The sequence below is a fragment of the Rousettus aegyptiacus genome, unplaced genomic scaffold (genome assembly GCF_014176215.1).
Source record: "Rousettus aegyptiacus isolate mRouAeg1 unplaced genomic scaffold, mRouAeg1.p scaffold_m13_p_8, whole genome shotgun sequence".
NCBI classification, from domain to species: domain Eukaryota; kingdom Metazoa; phylum Chordata; class Mammalia; order Chiroptera; family Pteropodidae; genus Rousettus; species Rousettus aegyptiacus.
In genome coordinates, this window is record NW_023416311.1 from 18,703,497 (window position 1) to 18,723,720 (window position 20,224).

Genomic DNA, 20,224 nt, shown 5'->3' on the forward strand with positions numbered 1-20,224 from the left:
GCGGCGGACGCCACCAAGCACGCCAAGTTGGTTACTGATCTGCAATGAAGCCCCTCTACTGAGCCCTCTGCAAAGGCCGCAGCAACCTCCACCTCTCCAGGAAGAGGTGCACAACACTAGGAAGCCCCCAGCCTCCTGCCGACTTTGGCTCAGCTCAGTCTCGCCAAGATACGGTGCAAACGACGGTGCCGGAAGGGGCACTCGCCCTAGTCTCCCGACCTCTGCACTCCCAAACTCTTCCCTGCAACGTGGGAACCAAGTTAAGGAACCCAGGATATTGCCAGAACCGACCTCAATGAGGCCTCTCTAGGAAATTGGGAATTTCACAAATCGTTAGCATTCAGTTCACGTTGATTGGCCTAAAAAAAAACAAAACAAAACGGAAAATGCCCTTAAAAAACGTGGCGGCACGCTAGCTTCACTACAGTTTTCTCAATATCTCAAGTAACTTGGCATAGTCTTCGACCACTGCCTGGCCTGTAGAAGGTGACGCCACCCGGTCTACTTCTGTTCCTCGAGGATAGCGCTATCTGCCCTCAACTATAATGGTGGCGCTGCCCAATTTGGCTGCTTGCCCCTAGGGATGATGGCTGCCAGGAGGCTTCACTTAGTTTCTCACCACCCAGGAAGACACGGACTGGCGATTGGACGCTGTCCGGAGGCTCCGAGAAGAAGGCCCTAGGCGATTGGGCGGTACTGGGTCAGGCTGGTTTTAAAGGAGCCGCAGGTGGGAGCCGTGGAAGACCGGGGATCTGCGGGAGGCGGCGGTGAGCGGCGCGGGGGAGGGGGGAGGGCACCGAGCGGCTGGAGAGAGGGCGGGAGGAGGGAGGGAAGGAAACGTTTGAACCATCTGGTCCAGGGCTGGGGAGAGCGCTGGGCGGGGATCCGAGGAGGGAGGGGGTCTGTGGGCGGGACCTCCCGGGATTGGAGTGGAGGGGGTATCTGCTTGACAGTGGATCCCCGGGGATCCTGACTGAATTCGTGATGCTGAAGCTAGGTCCGCGCATGTCTCAGAAGAGCTTTGCGGAGCCAAAGCTCACAGGGAGAGCAGGATCCTCGCGTGGCGTCTGATTGGAGGAACCGAGCTGTAGGATTCTTTCCGCATGGATCTAGTGTAGGGGAGCTAGTGGGGTAGAGGGGCCTGTCGGTGTGTGGAAGTATTGCTTCGAAGTCCTTGGCCACTCGCTGGGAGTGGATGAAGATCAAGGTGATCCAGTGGAAACTGAGCCTCCGAGGACCGGGATCCCAACTCATCCTGGGGTATCTCAGGGCGGAATCTACAGGGACAAAGGCCCCAGGAGGCTCAGGCTGTGGGAGAAGTGGGGCCACTGCAATTCAGGTTCTCTAGGCTATTGCCAAGCAGGGCGCGAGCGATCGCTTATCTCGGCGGCGGCGGCGGCAGTGGGGAGACACTGCTCTGGAGGGCCGACCGGGGGCGCCCTTTCGCGCCCCAGGTCTCCGGCCTGTGAACTACCGGGAGCTGCGGGCGGACCATGAAGGGCGGAGCCCCAAGGGAAGGGCTGGCCCTCACTCCCCAATCCCCTGCTCCCCCCACCTCCCCAGGCTGCAGCCTGGGATCCCCCAGGGACTCCCCCGAGCCGCCACTTCCCCCATGGACTTGCCCGGGAACTCCAGGTGAGAGCACACCCCACCAGCCTGTCTTGAACCCGGAAAACGGGGAGCCTTGCGGCCGTACAGGGGAAACCACAGAGCTAACGATAGGCTTAGGCGACCGTCCTCTGCTTCTCTCATCCTCCAGCCCTCCTGGTCGGCCACATCTGTGCCGCCAGCCCCTGGCTCGAGCATTATGGGGAGCCAGAAGCCCGAAACGGGCAAGGCTGCAGCCCCTGGTAGCCCCTTCACCCTTGGAAAAGGCCTCTCGGCGGGTCTTGGCCGTGGTGCTGGAAGATGTCATGGCTGCCCATATGGTGAGCCCCCTGAACTGAGAGAACTCCTTCTCGCCCTGCCCCTGTCCCTTCTCAGTACCCATTAGGCCGGATCACTAGTGAAGTCAATTGAGGTCCAAACACCTCATTCTCACACCCATCGCTCAGGCAGCCTCCCTAATGCTAGAGGTCTGCTTGGCTCACTCTTACTCCAGCCTCAAATTGGGCCAGGTCCCCAGTATCCATTCCTTATCACTAACCCTGTCAGGCTGGAACCACATCCCTACAACTGTTTAAGTATGAGAAACTCTTCTGCTTTCTTCCACCCCAACTTCTAGGCAATCCTTGGAAAGCCGACTGAGGTCATTGGCTCCATTACATAGATAAGAAAAACTGAAGCCCCAAACAGTGCAGTGACTCACCCAAGGTCACCCTTTTATTTTCATTTTTCCAAACAGCCTGGGTAAGATCACCCAGGTCCCACACCTGCAGTTCAGGACACTGTAATATCTGGCCCCCAATTCAGTTTGAGTCACCTCTTTCTTGGGAATCTTGAGTGAATTTTAGCCATGATCTCTGACACCTTTGTGGCATAGGCACAGGAAGGCCCTGTCCATCACAACTTCATTTCATCACCTTGCTCTTGACACCTCCTCTCCTAGGTCCCCCTAGTGCCCCGAGAGGATACCTCCACCCCACAGCATGCCAGCAGCCATCGGGATTCTATCCATAACCAGCCACCTGCCTTGCCACCCCGACAGGCCATGTGGTCGTCCCAGGCCAGGTGAGCATGGCAGTATGGGAAGGTCAGCTGGGAACACAGCTGAGCCCCTCTGATCTTCGTGTTCCCTTTCTAGACCTCCCGACCCACTGAATTTATGCCGAGAGCCCTTGAGTCGCGTCCACCGGCCTCCTTCCATCCTGAGGCGTCGATCAAGGACAACCCCTGGCCCAGAGGAGGTCCCTTCACGAGAGGTGGACCGGGCCCCCCAGCCCACCTTGGTGGTGATGCTAGAAGACATTGCCAGCCCCCGACCCCCCGCTGAGGTATGAGAACTTCGGGTAAGGATGTCAGGGGTACAGCTGTGGGTAGGAACTCCAGTGGAGGTAGATGACAGGGGTAGGAGGGTTGCATCTTGGGTTGATTTTGCTCAGAGAAAGGACAGCATTTTAGATAGAAGTTACTGCTTGAGCAAAGACCTACATGAAAAAGGGTTTGGTGTGAATGCAGGCAAACATCTGAAGACTGAGAGAGTCAGGATGTGGGAAGCTAAGAAGGCCAAAGGGGGCTTCCCTACCTCCCCACAAACATCCCCTGTTTATATCCAGGGTTTCGCTGACGAGGCTCCCAGCTTCATCATCCCAGCAAGAAGGTGAGATGGCTGGGGAAGGATTTATTAAAGTGTCCAGGCAACAACCATTATCCAGGCAGCCAGAGCTAAGGGTATCAGAATTCACTTGTCCAATTGTTCCTTGTAGCACCTTCGGAAGCCTTAAGGGACAGGGGAGGTGCTCGCTCAGGTGGGATCTGGACCTGGAAGCTCCCCCAGACTTTTCCTTGCCTCTTCATCCCAGAGCTGAGTCCACGATGATGGTTAACCAGCCAGTGCCTCCACCCAGGGACCTGGAACCCCCATTCCAGCCATCTGCCCTGCCTGCAGACCCTTTGGAGAACCCATCACCAGGTAAGAACTCAGATATAGGGATGAGACTTGGGGCTCTGGAAAATCCTAGCTGAGCTGAGACATGTCAGGTGCAGAGGTGAGGGTGAGTTTTAGCCCCCTCCCAGGGCAAAGCTTGGTATATGAAAATTGGGTTTAGACTTCTGAGGCCTGATGTTCAACTCCTAAATTTAGGGCATAGTTTGTTAGGAGTGGGCTTATTACTCAGTGGGCAGTTTAGTGTTTGGGAGATGGGCTGAGGTACTGAAGCGGGGCTTAGACACCTGCAGCTGAGGAATGCCCACCTGTGACCCTCTCCTTTCCTCAGCCCCAGATCCTGTTCTGGAGCCCCCATCGACCCCACCGCCGTCCAGCCTTTTACGCCCCCGCCTCAGTCCCTGGGGCTTGGCCCCCCTCTTCCGTTCCGTCCGCTCCAAGCTGGAGAGCTTTGCTGACATCTTCCTCACACCCAACAAAGCCCCACAGCCCCCACCCCCGTCAGCCCCCATGAAGTTGGAGTTGAAGATTGCCATCTCAGAGGCCGAGCAGTCCAGGGCTGCTGAGGGTACTGCATCTGTCAGTCCCCGCCCCCCTATCCGCCAGTGGCGGACCCAAGACCACAATACCCCAGCACCTCTCCCTAAGCCCTCTCTGGGCCGAAGCCACTCCTGTCCTGATCTGGGGCCCCCTGGCTCAGATACCTGCAGCTGGCCCCCTGCTCTACACCACCCAAGCCGGCCACGGCCCCGGCGACACACTGTAGGTGGTGGAGAGATGGCCCGAGCCCCGCCACCCCCTCGACCCTGTCTCCGGAAAGAGGTCTTCCCTCTTGGAGGAGTGGGAGGCTCTCCTCCCCTCGTCACATCTTGCTCGTCCACCGCATCCACTTCCTCCTTCTCTGAACCTGCAGAACCCAGGTAGTGCTCTCTATAAACCCTCCTTAAATCCCTGGCCACAGTCGGGCCCAGCCTCCTTCCCTAGTATCCAGTGGGCAAGAGATGGGGATACTGCCTTGAATGTTGTTTGTCTCAGCCTTAATCTTCTCTGCAGATCGGGGTCAACCAAGGGGAAGGAGCCAAGGGCCTCAGAGGACCAGGTGCTTTCAGACCCGGAGACCAAGGTAGGAGTACAGATGAGGCGGGGGAGACAGTGAGAACCTGTGCACATGCCGCACTCTTACCTCTGCTCCATTTTTGCAGACCATGGGAAAGGTTTCTCGATTCAGAATACGCAGGACCCCAGCCCGTCCTCAACCAAACCTTACACCAATGGGGCTGCCTCGACCAATCAGGTGAGATGCTTATTTGTGCACAGAGCTGTCTTGGCCAAACAGATGTAGGTTCACATCCCCTGAAGTGTGGCTGTGTCTCCTCTCAGGGAGCACAGTCCGCCTTGGAGGAGTCAGTTTGGTCTGGACATGATTTGTGTTTAGAACTATCCATCTGCCTCAGGCAGCGCTCCTGGCCCCTGGCACATCCCAGAAATTGAAATACACACCAGGCCTTGCTGATTCCTTCTCCAGGCCCCACTGGCCCCAGGTTTTTCAGTGCCCTCTGCCCTTTGCTCTCAGGTTGAACAAGAAAGAGTTCAGCTTGGAAGAAATTTACACCAATAAGAATTACCAGTCGCCCACAACCAGGAGGTGAGAAACTTTGATGGTTTGGGGGTGATAAGAGGGAAGGCTGGAACCAGGCGGCATACTGTTAACCAGCACCCCTCCTGCCTGGTCTAGGACCTTTGAGACCATCTTTGAGGAACCCCGGGAGCGCAACGGGACTCTGATTTTCACCAGCTCAAGGAAGCTGCGGCGGGCTGTAGAATTTCGGGACAGTAGCCTTCCTCGATCCCGGCGACCATCTCGTGGGGTGCGGGCTGCAGCTGGCAGGACTCTTACTTCCAACCTGGCCCCCAGCCCAGATGTAGGAACCCTACTACAGCAGCGGCTGGAGGAGCTAGATGCCTTATTCCTGAAAGAGGAGGAAGTGGATTAGGGAGCAGCCCCATTGGACCTAGGAGCTCCATCTGTTTATCTGTACATCCATCCTAGAGGGAAGGGAAGCCTCTGAGACCATTTTATTTTTTTCTCTATATTTCTAGTAAAGTTTTTGATATGTTTCTGATTCTTTTGTATGTTCCTATAAGGGAAGTGCCAAGGAAGACAATGAGGGTTTAATACAGGGAGGGTGTAGGGAAATGACCGTTGAAGATACTTCATTGATTTCAGAATTTCCCTGGGTGATACTTCTGAATCTGCCCCAAAAGATACTGTGATCTGGGATCCTGGTCAGGCTTCAACCAACTCACATCAAAGAGGAGACTGAAAGTCCCAGGGTGGACCAAAGCCTTGACCAAGATGTCTCTGAATGCCTCTTAACATGCAGGCCAGGACCTGTCGCTGGATTCAAGAGCTAAGAGTAAATCAGTGCTAACTGAGCACCTACAACAAACTCACAGGTACTTGACCTGTACATACCGGTTGAGAGGGAATTATATCCATTTTATACATAGGAAAGCAACTTGAGTGAGTGCAACGTCTTCATTAAAAGGATAACCCAGGCACAAGGAGACCAGAAGTGGCACTCTACAGCTTTTATAACTTGAGGCAAAACAGAGCAGTGGCTGACAGCACAAACTCTGGAGCTAGGCTTCTTGAGTCCAAATCTTGTAAATGTGTCAATTCCCCCCCGCCCCCACCTCTGTAAAATGAGGCTAGTAGTACCTTCCTAAAAGAACTATCCAATGAGTTAACATGTGAGAAAGTGCCGGTACTCAAGAGAGAGGTTTTTTGTTTTTGTTTTTTTTTCCTTGTTAGCAGGCAGAGACCACTTTTCCCACTGCACTGAGCGATAACCGAACACGGTTTCCTTCCCACGCGTCTGGCGCCCGCAAGGCATGCCGTGTGTTCGGGCCACCAGGAGCCACGGTGCTATCATGCTGAGCTGCCCGTCAGACGATACTGCCACGAGCGTGCGCGAGAAGCCAGGCGGCCAGTGGGTTAAGCCAAGGGGCATAAAGGCAGAGACCACGTAACAGGCGGGCGACGCGAACCTTCAGCGGCCGCGCGCCGCCCCGCGGCCAACCGCCCGCTAGGGCTCGCGCACCACATCCCGATTCCTTGCTTTGACGCAGTCAGAAGGCAGACCAATGAACGAAGAGCAGGAAAAGGCGGGGTCATCTGGGACATCGCCCCAAGCACCTATTTCTAACCAATCGAGTCACGAGACTTGATGAAGGACAGAGCTACTCTGACGTGTACCCAATCCAGGGTTTGAGGGCGGTTACAAATTATCCACTCTCCGAGCTTGACTCCGCCCTCTGACTTGACGTACACTTTTCAACCTATCAACGACTAAGCCTGTGGAGGGGTGAGGGGAAGGGGGCGGAGAGTGGGAGGAGGCAGACAGAGGAAGGAGGTGTAGGCTGAGGAGGAAAAAGGAGGAGGGGCAGGGAAGTTCTGGCGGAGGAGGCCTAAGACTCCAAAGGAGACAACAGGAGGATGCATTGGAACTCTCCCGCTGCCCAACGGCCGTTCCTGATCCCTTGAGACGCAAAGTCGGACAGACGAGGAAAGGAGGAAGAGACTTTTATGTCGGCCGACAGAGACGGTCTACCCGTCACCGTTGCCTCACATCCGGGGCTTTGGGGGGGCTGGCCCCTGCGACCCCGCCCCCCCATCCTTTCATGGCGACCGGAGGCGGAGGCTGGAAGACCGGGGCTTGGGAGAGGCCCCTTTAAATCTCCTTAAAGGGGTGGCCACTGAACTCGGCAGACTACAACGCCAGCCTTAAAGGGAAAGCCATCGAACAGAAGCTGACAAATTCAGAACTGTCCTGTTGGAAGAAGTGGAGCGAGTAAGGAGTCTCAGCTCCTCTCCACCCCCACCCCCCTCACACACACGCAAGAAGTCCTTTAAATTCAGCTTATAGGGGAAGTGGCCTCTTGTGGAGGACTAGAAACTTAAGTCCCGAGCTCTTAAAGGGGCTGCCTGCTGTTTTGAGGACCCTGGACTCCTTAAAGGGGTGGCCTCTTTTAGCCGGAGGACTTGAGACATTTTTAAAGGGGAGGTCGGCGTTTCGGGGCGAGCTTTCGGTCCCCTTTAAAGGGGTGGCCCTTCTTCTTCCTCGGGGAGACTGGTCTCGACCCCTGGCAGGGGGCGGCTACCGCACTAGGCTAGCCGGACACTGTTGGGTCGTCTTAAAGGGACCAGGGGCTGGACAGCTTGAGGCCTCGCCTTAAAGGGACGGCCGCCCCGTTTTCGCCGTCTCGGCCCCACAGGGGGGGGGCCTTCGGGCTTGTCGCCCCGGGGGCGGCGCCGGCTCCCCAGGCCTTGGCCTTGGGCAAGCTCAGGGCCAGTGGATCCTGCTTTAAAGGGGAAGCCGTGGCCCTCACGTCCCTGTGCAGCCGTCAGCGCCGCGCCTGCGACCCCGGGCCTGCGGACAGGCCGCTTCGGGCCCAGCCGCCTCCGGATGCGGCACTGAGGGCCGTCACCATGGAGACGGCCGCGGCTCCGGGCCCGGGCTGGGCCGCCGAGGGAGAGCGGCGGCGGCGGCGCTGTTCGCGCCGAGACCGGGAACAGCGGCGCCGCCGAGGTCCTGGCGGCGACGCGCCCCGGGCCCTGTTGGCCGCCCCGCGCGGCTCCTCGTCCTCGTCGTCGCCGCCGCCGCCCGCCAGGCCCTGGTCGTCAGCTTCATCTGGAGAGCGGCCCGGAGGCCCGAGACGGCGGCGGCTCCGTCCCAGGCCTCGGCCCCCGCGACCCCGAGCTCGGAAGCGGCCTGCCGGCTCGGGCAGCCGCGGGGAGGAGGAGGAGGAGGAAGAAGAAGGGGGCGCAGACGACGGCGAGGCCGAGGAGGAGCCTGAGGAGGAGGAAGAAGAGGAGGAGGACTTGATCGATGGCTTCGCCATAGCCAGTTTCGCCAGCCTCGAGGCCTTGCAGGTGGGGCCTGATAGGGCTGGGGACCTTTGGGGGCTTCGGAGGGGCAGAGAGGAGGATACGTTGTCCGGAATGGGTGGAGTTGAGGGGGGAATGCTGGCACCCCGAACCAGAGCGACCGGCTCCTCTGGCCAGGCCTCTGCCCCACCCTGGGGTGGGAAGAGGTAGAGCTAGTCTCCAGGGACCAACCAGGTTACCTGAGGGCCACTTCGGTAGCCTGGTCATCCCTAGAGAGGTCGGGAGCTTTTCTTTCTCCATCCACTTTAGTCCTACCACCTCCTCCTCTACAGAAGGATGCCTCTCTTCAGCCCCCAGAGCGACTGGAACACCGGCTAAAGCATTCTGGGAAGCAAAAGAGGGGGGGCTCCAGTGGGGCCGCTGGGGAGCCAGGGGACAGCTCTGATCGAGAGCCTGGCCGGCCCTCTGGGAATCGGGCCCGAAAATGGCCCAATAAGCGGAGAAGGAAAGAGGTGAGTTTGTTCCAAATCCCTGTCCTTTAACACTCTGGGCAGAACATCTTTCAGGTAGACCTGTTTTCTATAAGCAATAGCACTGTTTTAAACAGTGACCTCAGTCTCCAAAGGCCAAAAGGAACGCACAGCCAGTTTGAGCTCCCACTCCCCCACCCAAGTCTGAGGAAGATGTGTCCACAGTCAGACTCGCCTCCTTCTGGATGGCACTAAGTCTGTCTCAAGCATGTTCACAATTCAGAGATGAATCAAAGGGACTTAGTTGAATCGTAAATGAATTAGATATAGTTTCTGCCCTCCTCTTTGAGGTGGTGGCTGTCTAGCAGGAAAGAAACAATTTATAAGCAACTACCTAGCCTAAAACCTGAGAAACTACAGAAGGTAGGGATCTAGGAGAGATGCTGCAGAAACCCACATGAGGAAACCACTCATTCTGCCTGGGGGATGGGAGGAGGTTTGTGGTTAGGGAAAGCCCCCTAAGATGTCTTAGTCAGGCCTTGAAGGGTAGTCATAAGTTTGCTAAGAGGAGAAATGGGGCAAAGTTGTTTTGGGCTAAAGCACAGAAATGTGAGAGTCTTGTATATTTGGAAAATGGGCCAGAGTATTGGGAACAGGGGAAATAGGTAGAAAGAAATTAAGAGTAGGTCGTGAGGGACCTTGAGTGCCTTGCCAGGGAGTTTAGGCATTATTCAAAGGCCTCGCCAGTCAGCCTTTCTTACCTCTGGACTCTGGTCTTTCTCAGGCCTCCTCCCGTCACTCTCTGGAAGCTGGATACATAGTAAGTGTTCTCTCTACCTGTACTGGCCCCTCCCACTGCACTCTCTCTCCAAAAGTTCCCTCTTGACCTTGGGCCTCTTCCCTTTTGTGATACCTCTGTCTTTCCTTCTCCCCAGTGTGATGCAGAAAGCGATCTGGATGAGAGGGTGAGTAGGGCTAGAACTTATTGGGTGGGCAGTGTTACAGCTTATAAAATAAACTGCAGCTTGAAGGTCTTCTCTGCAGCAGAGCCTCCCTTTGCGTAGAGAACGTGGCTTAGGTTGTCAGGATTAGAATTTTTGGAGGAGGAAGGGGGATTGAGAGTATAAATGACTTTTTTTCTTTGGTGATTAGCGCCAGTTGACCAAAGAATAGGCTTCTGCCTTGGTTGGTGTGCCATCCTTCCCAACGCCCTTCCAGATACTTATGGTTCCCTATAGAAATCCAAAGAGGCTATGAAACCAAAGTCATCCTTCCTGCTGTCCATTAGTGTTATAGATTAGAGTGTGATTAGAGACACTAGTCATGGCAGTGAAAACACTAAATCGTTGTAATTATAAGAACATATCTTATAAAAGAATATTTCAGTTTAACAGGGCTGATTTGCTTGTTTTGAAATAGTGGGTCCTATTTCAAATAGAGCAGTTGATGCTTTACCTCTATAACTAAATTCGCACTCCCTTGTGTGTGTCTTGTTTTTAGTTTTAAAAATTGACTGGACAGAGAATGTGGTGAACTAGAGTTCTTGTTTATTTAAAGGAGGCAGCCACTATCTAGTTTTAGCTTATCGTTGAGTATAGGGGTCCATTCTCAAGAGGACCTGCAAGTCTGAGTTTTTATGAGGCATCTTTGGATTTCTGAATATCAGCAGTTAGTTTAAAATTTTTTGCTAACACTTGTGGATCAGACAAATAATCCAGGTAGGCCTATTGGCCAGCAGTTAGTGATATCTGACATTTTGCTTTGATTCCCTTGCTGCTTTGCTCTCTCAGTGCTGCCTTAAGTTAGTTCTAGTTTATGAGATTCTTAGGCTCAACTGCTCCAACCTTTTCCCCCAGCATAGGCACCTTAGAGCACAGTCTTTGATGGACTTCAATTAGGGCGATGGAATAGGCTTGCCACCACTACCAGTTCCTCCTTCAGAGGCTGTCGGCCTCTCTTGGTATGGCTTGGCCTGACCAGGACCTGACCCTGTCCTTACCCTTCTTCCCCAGGTCTCCGATGATGACCTTGACCCATCCTTTACTGTCTCAACCAGCAAAGGTTGGTATCATGGACTGAGGCTGGAGATGAGGGAACTGGGGTGAGCATGGGCTTCAACTAAATATGTTGGCTATCCTGTCCTCACAGCCTCAGGCCCCCACGGCGCCTTCAATGGGAACTGTGAAGCAAAACTCTCCGTAGTCCCTAAAGTGTCGGGCCTGGAGCGGAGCCAAGAACAGCCCCCAGGGCCCGATCCGCTGCTAGTGCCTTTCCCCCCGAAGGAACCACCACCTCTACCAGCCCCTCGGCCTCCTGTCTCACCCCCGGCACCCCTGCCGGCCACCCTCAGTCTGCCACCCCCACCCCAGCTGCAGCTTCGGGTCTCACCCTTTGGCCTCCGCACTTCTCCCTATGGCAGCAGCCTGGACCTCAGCACTGGCAGGTGAGTGGTCTGGTCTGGAAGGGCCTGGTCATTTTGGCACCAACTCCTGCATTCTGTGGCTGGGACATCGGATAGTACTTTTGGGATATGATTTGAAAAAGGATTCTGAGACTTGAAAAGTTTGAAAGACACTAGGGGAAACAAATGTGAAGAAATTATTACAGAATTCATTAGAACCTTATATGTATTACTATGCAGGAGGTGTCCAGTTTGTGCTATTTCCCAGTAGTATTTGCTGGTGAGACCTTTTTGCAAGGCACATCTGCTAGGAATAGTGTTCTTCAGAACATGCTTTGGGAAATGCTGACATGATGATTAAGAGTGCTGGCTTTGGTTTCGATCAGACCTGGATTCAAATTCTTGCTCTGCCACTTAACTGGCTGTGTGATTTTTGAGAAGTCACTTAATCTCTCTGAGCCTCAATTTCCTTTTTCTGTAAAATGAAATAATAACAGAACCTTTGTTCTAAGCTGTCATGAGTATTAATTGCGAGTTAATGCGGTGTTTCCCAAAGTGTGTGTGTTTTTCTTCGTTAGTAATGTGGAAGATAATTTCAGATGTTACGTGAGTACATTTTTATCAGCTTTTATGTGCTTTAGAAAAATGTAACTAGCACCCCAACCCCTTGATTTAAAATGCTATGGCTTGGGTGAGGCTAAGTCAAAAAGAAAACTGAGTTACATTAAAGAAAGAAGTGAATGGTGCAGGTGGATACATGGGTGTGGCAGCAACTGGGAAAGTGGTGTGAAGTGTTGAAGACTTGGTTTAGCATATAAAGCAAGTTACAGCATTCGGTCTACAGTAAGTGTCCATTAAAGGGTAAGAATTATTGTCATTGTTATCACTGATACTATCTTTGTCATTATTGTAATCATCATTATTTTTTTCTTATTACGGAGAAAACTAAGGCTCAGAGAGAGGTAGTGACTTGCTCAAGGTCACCCAGGATGTTAATGGCAAGATGGGCCTAGAACTGCTAGGCCGGGCCAGCAAAGTGCTGCTTCCACTGTCTTAGGGTAGGAACCCAGGTGGCCTGTTGTAATTAAGAGTCAAAGTGAATGATAAGTTTTGTGCTGTGGTTGAGTCAGAAAAGGGAAAGTCACGTGGCTAGAGACATTAGAGGCAGCTATGTGGAAGAGGAGATCTAGAGAGGGAGAGAGTGGGGGTTGTTGGTTGTGGGAGGTCTGAGGATGGGTTCCTTGGGCGGGGGCGGGGGTCCTGGGGGCCGGGTTCTACCACCTTCCATGTTGGAGAACCAGGGTCAAGGTATCGCCCAGGCTTCTGACCTACTCCCGTCAGAGCTGGCACCTCCCAACCCCTCACTCATCTCCCCACTTCTCTCCCCAGCTCTTCACGGCCGCCCCCCAAGGCCCCGGCCCCTCCCGTGGCTCAGCCTCCCCCCTCATCATCCTCTTCGTCCTCTTCCTCCTCATCTGCCTCCTCCTCGTCCGCGCAGCTCACCCACCGGCCCCCGACGCCCTCACTGCCCCTTCCTTTGTCCACCCACAGCTTTCCCCCTCCTGGGCTGCGGCCTCCCCCACCACCCCACCACCCCTCCTTGTTCTCCCCTGGTCCCACCCTGCCCCCACCCCCACCCCTGCTGCAGGTGCCAGGGCACCCTGGGGCCTCAGCTGCTAACGCCCTTTCTGGTGAGTTTGGGGTCCTGGCCGGGAGGTGGGGGGCCATGGCCCTGGGCTTGGGCCTAGTCAGCTTTGGGGCATTTGAACCTTAGCATCCAGCAGGGCTTGAGGAGGGAATGGCTCAAGGCCAGAAGGGAAGGCCAGTCACCCGGGCCCAAGGAGGCTGACATGGTGGCGACAGATATTAAAGCCTTCTCCCCCTCCCCTCCCACAGAGCAGGACCTGATCGGCCAGGACCTGAACTCTCGCTACCTGAATGCCCAGGGTGGCCCTGAGGTGGTGGGGGCAGGGGGCTCAGCCCGGCCCCTGGCCTTCCAGTTCCACCAGCACAACCACCAGCACCAGCACACCCACCAGCACACCCACCAGCACTTCACCCCTTATCCCCCGGGCCTGCTGCCACCCCACGGCCCCCACATGGTGAGCTCCTTATTGGGCTGGTGATGAGGCTCAGAACTTGGGAGGAGGGTTTGGCTTCCAGGGGAAGGCCTTTGGGTCCCTGGCTGGCAGTTTATTCTTCCCTTCTCTTCCCTAGTTTGAGAAATACCCAGGAAAGATGGAAGGCCTTTTCCGGCATAATGTGAGTGTGTGTGTGTGGTGTGTGGGCATAGATGTATCAGTGCGTGTGGCCCTGACTGTTGGGGTCTAGTCTTCAGCTTCCAAAGCAAAAGCCTTGAGCCTGGGAGAGCTCCTTGGGGGCTTTAGGGTGGAGGCCAGAGGACTGATGAGCAGACCAGACGTGGGCTGCACCTCCACTCCCAGATTGGACTAGTCCCCTTCTCTCCACAGCCGTACACGGCCTTCCCTCCCGCAGTGCCCGGCCTACCTCCGGGCCTCCCGCCAGCTGTCTCCTTTGGCTCCCTGCAGGGGGCCTTCCAGCCCAAGGTGAGCTTCCAAACCAGACACTACCACCACCTCCCACCCCTTAAAATCCAGATACCCCTGGATCCACATACCTTCTTCTCATTCCCCAAACCTCCTGCCCTCCCCTTGTGAACCCAGGTTTTCCCAAAGCCATGTTTCCCCCATCTCAGCCCCAGCTTGGTTCTAGACCCTGTCTATGCCTAGTGCTAGCTCTCCTGACTGATCACTCCCGTTTCCCAGAGCACGAACCCCGAGCTGCCACCACGACTGGGGCCAGTGCCAAGCGGGCTTCCCCAAAAGGGAACACAGGTGAGGGGGGCCAAGTCAGGTCCTGGGGTTGCTGGAAGATCTGTTAAGGGAGAGTAACTTGAGAATGAACCACTGACTCTCCCTTTACTATACGATCAGGGGTATTCCTGAGAATCTGATGTGAGGGAATTTATGTAAATGATAGGATGTCCTACGCATGAGGAATGGGAATTTCATGAAGTTGCTCCAGAAATAATATTACTGGGACAGTGGTTTAAGGAATTTAAAATTTTTTAAGTCACAGAACCTTTTTTTTTTTTTTTTTTTTTTTTTAATGATATCATACCAGGAAGTCCTGTCCATAAAACAGCGAAGAGATAAGCTCCCTTTGCGAAGTGGCACTGGGAGTCCAAGTCTTTCCTCCCACTTAGCACATGTAGCAGCCTTAGAGCCTGTGGCTCTGATAACAGCACGAAATGCACAAGATGTGTTTCCTAAAGGATGAACAAGATCAGAGGTTTTCCAAGCTTTTAGCAGCAGTAAAGGCTTTTCTCTGAAGAATCTTAAACAGACCTTCAGTACATAAAGCCATTTATAGGATAGCTTCTCTGGTAGAAAAATGTGTCCTGCCCAGCCACTAACCCATGACTCAGCCTTCCAAGCAAAGCATCTCCTTGGGGCCTGGTTCAGAAACTCAGTGCTGTAGGGGAGAGGCACAGAGTCGGAGAAGTGGGGAAAAGAGTCTTGACACAAGTGGAAAAAGCTTGAGGAAGCCACACATGGTCTCAGGAAGTGTTCGGCGGGAATTGAGGGACTATGGAGATGAGGTGCCAAAGTCATTAAATAGTTCTGAATTGCCACCAATCTCTGCTTTGCCATCCCCAGATCCCTGACCATTTCCGGCCACCTCTGAGGGTGAGTGTGGTGAGGGCCTCAGGCTGCATGAAGCTGGGGGCTGGTGTCAGGGTGTTTGGCTAGGTGGGTGGTGGTCTTGTTTGGGAATTAGTCAGAAGCCCAAGACATGGAGGCAGCCAGATGTGGAATGGCAGAAAGCGGAAGGACTGTAGCCCTGACCTGGGTTCAGATATAACTGGTCATGGGACCTTGGGCAAGACAGTTTCTCTCTCTGAGCCTCAGTTTCCAAGGTTGTGAAATGGACCTAGTCATCCCTCAGTGTAGGGATGATAAAAGGAAATGTTGTATAGCAAGTCTGGGTGCAGGGCCAGGCCTGGAGTGGGTGACAAGTGAACATTCTTTCCTTCCCTTTCCCTTTGGTTATTCTTCTGGGGCGGCAGAAACCAGGGAAGTGGTGTGCCATGCACGTGCGTGTGGCTTACATGATCCTGAGACACCAGGAAAAGATGAAGGTACTGGGGATGGAGGACTGGGGAGAGTGGGCCTGCCTGAACTTTGGGCATCTAACTTCTGTAGAGTTTGGTAGAATCTTGGCCAGAAACATCCCATTCTGTCCCTGGTCACTGCCTGAGCAATTCAACAATTAGCACGGGGTGGAAGAGCAGAGCAGGACCAAACTTGACTCCTCATTCACTGCCCCTCTCCCTGTTCCATGCAGGGCGACTCCCACAAGCTTGACTTTCGGAACGACCTCCTGCCCTGCCTTCCAGGGCCCTATGGGGCCCTGCCCACTGGCCAGGAGCTCTCCCACCCGGCCACCTCCCTCTTCACTGCGACTGGTGAGTCTGGCCAGCTCTTTTGGGGCCTGAGGTTTCCCCATCTATAGCCGAGGCTCACTTTGCGCCCACTCAGCCTTATCCGAGTCTCCCACCTCTCTGCCCCAGGTGCCGTCCACGCTACAGCCAACCCTTTCACGGCAGCTCCCGGGGCCCACGGACCCTTTCTGAGCCCCAGCACCCACATTGGTAAGAGCCAAGGGCATATTGGGCAATGTAGGCCTTGTCTCTGACTTGCAAGAATTCTTAAGCTGGGATAAAATTTAGACCTGAGGGGCAGCAGGAATAGGGGTGGACCTGGCTCCACTTGATTTATGACCTTGGGCAAGTTACTCTACTCATTCTGAGCCTTGATTTCATCATCTGTAAAATATGGTAGGGAAGAAGAGAGTGATTGCTGATCTTTGACAGTTCAGATATTCTCCGAAATAGCCAGTGATGAAGGGTAGTGTGCCACCTGGGAGAGGAAGGTGGAGGAAGGCTACACAGACCCACGGGAGAGCATGGTCACCTTGCTGCTAGTGATCTCAGGCAGTCTTCGGGGAGATTTAACCCAGGTTTGGGTGGACCAGGAGGATTTAAGCCTGGAGGCATAGGGAAAGTTGTTCTTGGAAGAGGAAATTGTGAGGTTCCCGTAGTGGGATAGTTAAGTTCTGACTGGCTATGTGACACATGCATAAAGTTACAGTCAGGCTGGGAGGGGCCCTGCATGTCAGGTGGGAGGAAGCCAGCAGAGTTCTTCAGGAGAGTGACTTGCTATAGAGCTGGTCCAGGTTGCTGGTGTCAGGGGGAGTAGGGGAAGAACTTGACCTCTGGAGTCAGGTCCTGGGTTTGGGGAATCACTCATTGGTTAGATGACTGTTGGCAAGTCACTTCATCTCTCTGAGCCTCTTTTATCATCTTAAAGTGGGAATAATCCTGTCTGCCTGATGGGGCTTGTTGAGAGGTTAAACAGCACAAACACATATCAGAGCTCAGTGCCTTGCCTGGCCCAAGAAGTGCTCAGCATCTGGCTGTTAGAACTGAGTGGCCGAAGGCTCCAGGGCCTGCTCACTGGTCTGCCTCTTCCCGTCAGTTCTTGGTATCTGCTTGGAGCTGGCTGCTCAAGGCTCTGACCATCCCCTTTTCTCCCACAGATCCCTTTGGGCGTCCCACAAGCTTCGCCTCCTTGGCTGCCCTCTCGAACGGGGCCTTTGGAGGCCTGGGCAGCCCCACATTCAGTGAGTGCTGGGTGGGGTGGGGCGGGGTGGGGTGAGTATAGAGCTATGACAGCGGGTTAAGGTGCCCAGGCAGGAGGCTGGGCGGTTGCTTGCGTGGGGCCTTCCACTCCTGGCTCCCGTCACTCTCCTTCACTCTCTGTCTAGACTCCGGCGCCGTCTTTGCCCAGAAAGAAAGCCCAGGGGCCCCGCCAGCCTTCTCCTCCCCCCCAGACCCGTGGGGCCGCCTGCACCGCAGTCCTCTGGCCTTTCCTGCCTGGGTCCGGCCCCCTGAGGCCGCCCGCACACCAGGCTCAGACAAGGAGCGGCCTGTGGAGCGGAGGGAGTCCTCTATCACCAAGGAGGAAAAAGACAGGTATTGCTTCCCCACCACTCCCCACCCTCTGTACTGTCTGCCTCCCCTGTCAGCCTCCATTTGACCTTTGGTTTGCCTTCATTCTCTTCCCCCGCACCTGCCCCCAGGGACCTCCCCTTCTCACGGCCCCAGCTTCGAGTATCTCCTGCTACTCCCAAGGCCCGGGCTGGCGAGGAAGGGGCCCGGCCAGCCAAGGAATCTGTGCGGGTAAAGGAAGAACGGAAAGAGGAGGCTGCTGCTGCCGCCGCCGCTGCTGCCGCTGCCGCCGCCGCCGCTGCCGCAGCCGCCGCCGCCGCCGCCACTACAGGGCCTCAGGGCCTTCACCTGCTGTTTGAGAGGCCCCGGCCACCCCCCTTTCTGGGCCCTAGTCCGCCAGAGCGCTGTGCTGGCTTCCTGGAGCCAACCTGGTTGGCAGGGCCCCCTCGTCTTGCAAGGCCACCTCGCTTCTATGAGGCAGGTGAGGAGCTGACTGGACCAGGAGCTGTGGCTGCTGCCCGCCTCTATGGTCTGGAACCTGCCCATCCCCTGCTATACAGCCGCTTGGCTCCTCCGCCACCACCTGCTGCAGCCCCGGGAACCCCTCACCTTCTCAGCAAGACCCCACCAGGAGCCCTTTTGGGGGCACCACCTCCACTTGTGCCCGCCCCCCGGCCTAGTTCCCCACCTAGAGCCCCTGGCCCAGCCCGGGCTGACAGGTGAGGGAAGGGGAGGGGCAGGGGCAAAGCTCCATCCCTCTTTCCTTTTGACAAGGTTCTAGAGCCAAGGGGGCTGGAGGGCAAATGTTATGACCTCTGAGGTCATAGAACCTGAGAGCAGAGCCCCAGCCCCTGTGATACTAAGCATCAGATGAACCTTGGGGTCATTGGGAAGGCAGAGGTCACACACCTCTAGAGAGGTGTGTGCGTGTCTGTGTGTGTGAGTGTGTGAGTGTGTGAGAGAGGAGTCATTTCAGAGGTCATTAGCTCATGATTTCCTGAGGTGCACCATTGTCCCCTCTGAGGGCCCCTAGGCCCTTGGCCTGCCTCCCCAAGGGCTCACTAAGCCAGAGGCCAAAGTGCTCCCCCTCCCCTTCACCTACCACCCAAGTCCTCATGCCCACTCAGGGCTGGGGGAGGAGGGGCTAAAGGAAGGGGGGTTCCATGTACATATTTATCTCCCCTTCCACATAGCCCCCCCCCAGACCTTTTGTACATTTTTACAGGGGTGCCGCTCCCAATAAGCCCCCTTTCTGGTTAATTAAATCCTCAGACTGGTGCTGTGTTCCTAGCCTCTGGCCTCTCTGTGGGGGGAGGGGAAATTGCAGGGGGAAGAGCTGGAAGGGGACCGGCAGGCCCAGGGTTTATTCCTGGGAATATGGGGTCCAGCAGGAGGTGGACCAACCGGGGAACAGAAAGAAGGGCACGTGCTTCTTGCTTGGCTGACATGATAGTCCAGGTTCCCCCCACATGTTCCTGTTACCTCTGTGTGTCCCATCCTCTAAGCTTCAGAGTCTACTTTGTGGCTCAGTCTCCCCATTCCGTTTCCAAGTGCCCCCAGAACTCCTGGGCCCTGCTCTCCAGAACCCTGCTCCCAGAGCCCCCTGCTCCAGGCTAAGGAGGGCCAGAGAAGGTCACCTATGTACCACACACCAAAGAAGGGGGTCTGGGGGTGGGGCGGGGCACACAAGCGGCAGCTTCAGCAGCCTCTCCACAGTAGCCCCAGCCTTCCCAAAGCAGCAGGTGCCCCCAGGCTGGGGCCCAACCTAGAAGGCAGGGGGCAGTTTTAACAAAAACAATGTTGACTTTTTTCCCAGGTGGGGCTTTATTCTGTAACATGACTTCCGGATATTTATATAAAAATGAGTGTTACAATGAGGTCCCTGGCTCCTCTTTCAGTGTGTGTGGGTTACCTGGGTGGGGAGGTGGGGGGAGGGTTGTTGAGCTGGGTCCTGGGGTCAGGGAGGGATGACAACAGTAGTGTCCATGTCTTGACAAAGTTTTCCCCTCCCTCCCACATGGGAGAGTTCTACTTCTGCATGGATGGATTGGAGTGTTGGGCACTGGAGTTTTCAAATTTTTCTCTACTCCAGGAGTACATCATTATATAAGATTCAAACACCGCAGAAAGACAGCAAAACTAAATTTCCCATTCACCTGCCAACCCATGCAAACCCTACTCCCTTCTCCAGAGGTAACCACTGTCAATTGTTTGGTAAATATTCTTCAAGCACCTTGCTGTATGTTTACCTGCACATACATTTATGCATGGTTATGTTAGGAAAGGTGTATAATGTTATTTAACTTATTGGCTTTTCTTTAACACATGGTCAATATAAAAATTCAAATACATGGAAATACATAATACAAAGGGAAAGTGCCTCATAATCGCATCCCACAGAGGAAAACCACTTAATTGTCATGAGTGCATCACTCCAGTTCTTAGTTTGTAACTAGGTACTTAAAATATTGTGGTAAAATGGGATCCTGTGAAATGTACTATTTCACAACTATATTAACAACCTTTGATGTAATTATTTTTTTTTAAAGTGAATACTAATCAGGCTGGCTCCCAGATGAGCCACCCAAAATTGACTTGCTCCAAGTGTACGCATCACCTTATGGGTGATGGATCCGACGTTCTCTGCTACCACCACACATATCCAAGTCTTCTAGGGAAGACTCAAGCCTAGATTGTTCCAACAGAAGTCAGAAGCAGGTGATCAGGAGAAATTTGGTTTGCAGACAAGATTTAACATCGCTCTCTTTTTTTGGCTTATCTTGAAAAATCCAAAAATCTGTTGACATTATACTTGCTTTCCCTATGACTGTGCATTGAGATGGGTTATGATCTCTCCAGGTTGCCACCATCCCCTCCACTCTAT

At 54.6% G+C, this 20,224-nt stretch overlaps 2 protein-coding genes across 8 annotated transcripts; both read left to right on the forward strand.

The window, feature by feature from the left end:
* The first annotated feature begins 722 nt into the window (after window positions 1–722).
* Window positions 723–5,667, forward strand: PRR14 (proline rich 14). 5 transcript variants are annotated; one of them, XM_016132898.2, is made up of 12 exons: window positions 723–767; window positions 1,564–1,635; window positions 1,760–1,928; window positions 2,549–2,670; window positions 2,744–2,933; window positions 3,216–3,259; window positions 3,366–3,571; window positions 3,876–4,464; window positions 4,598–4,667; window positions 4,747–4,838; window positions 5,118–5,189; window positions 5,280–5,667. In XM_016132898.2, the coding sequence occupies exons 2-12, from the start codon at window positions 1,613–1,615 to the stop codon at window positions 5,536–5,538; spliced, it is 1,836 nt and encodes a 611-aa protein (XP_015988384.2). In that variant the 5' UTR covers window positions 723–767; window positions 1,564–1,612; the 3' UTR covers window positions 5,539–5,667. The 5 variants fall into 5 exon arrangements, with proteins under 5 accessions (XP_015988384.2, XP_015988385.2, XP_015988381.2 ...); XM_016132899.2 differs by having other exon boundaries at window positions 724–767; window positions 3,462–3,571; XM_036225744.1 differs by lacking the exon at window positions 723–767 and adding an exon at window positions 894–1,260.
* Window positions 5,668–6,931: 1,264 nt separating this feature from the next.
* On the forward strand, window positions 6,932–19,218 carry FBRS (fibrosin). 3 transcript variants are annotated; one of them, XM_016132894.2, is made up of 18 exons: window positions 6,933–8,480; window positions 8,768–8,947; window positions 9,690–9,725; window positions 9,841–9,870; window positions 10,918–10,966; window positions 11,054–11,348; window positions 12,696–12,997; window positions 13,203–13,408; window positions 13,524–13,568; window positions 13,778–13,873; window positions 14,093–14,161; window positions 14,987–15,016; window positions 15,397–15,468; window positions 15,675–15,795; window positions 15,901–15,981; window positions 16,929–17,012; window positions 17,157–17,364; window positions 17,472–19,218. In XM_016132894.2, exons 1-18 carry the CDS (start codon window positions 8,037–8,039, stop codon window positions 18,061–18,063), a joined length of 2,940 nt encoding a protein of 979 aa, XP_015988380.2. In that variant the 5' UTR covers window positions 6,933–8,036; the 3' UTR covers window positions 18,064–19,218. The 3 variants fall into 3 exon arrangements, with proteins under 3 accessions (XP_036081636.1, XP_036081635.1, XP_015988380.2); XM_036225743.1 differs by lacking the exon at window positions 14,093–14,161 and having other exon boundaries at window positions 6,932–8,480; XM_036225742.1 differs by lacking the exon at window positions 9,841–9,870 and having other exon boundaries at window positions 6,932–8,480.
* Window positions 19,219–20,224: the final 1,006 nt, after the last annotated feature.

Coding starts and splice junctions, on each gene's coding strand:
- PRR14 (XM_016132895.2), top strand. CDS start 1,494: ATGAAGGGCGGAGCCCCAAGGGAAGGGCTGGCCCTCACTCCCCAATCC. Junction 2,671..2,743: donor ATGTGGTCGTCCCAGGCCAG/GTGAGCATGGCA, acceptor TTCCCTTTCTAG/ACCTCCCGACCCACTGAATT. Junction 4,668..4,746: donor TTTCAGACCCGGAGACCAAG/GTAGGAGTACAG, acceptor CCATTTTTGCAG/ACCATGGGAAAGGTTTCTCG.
- FBRS (XM_016132894.2), top strand. CDS start 8,037: ATGGAGACGGCCGCGGCTCCGGGCCCGGGCTGGGCCGCCGAGGGAGAG. Junction 9,726..9,840: donor CTCTGGAAGCTGGATACATA/GTAAGTGTTCTC, acceptor CCTTCTCCCCAG/TGTGATGCAGAAAGCGATCT. Junction 9,871..10,917: donor AAAGCGATCTGGATGAGAGG/GTGAGTAGGGCT, acceptor CTTCTTCCCCAG/GTCTCCGATGATGACCTTGA.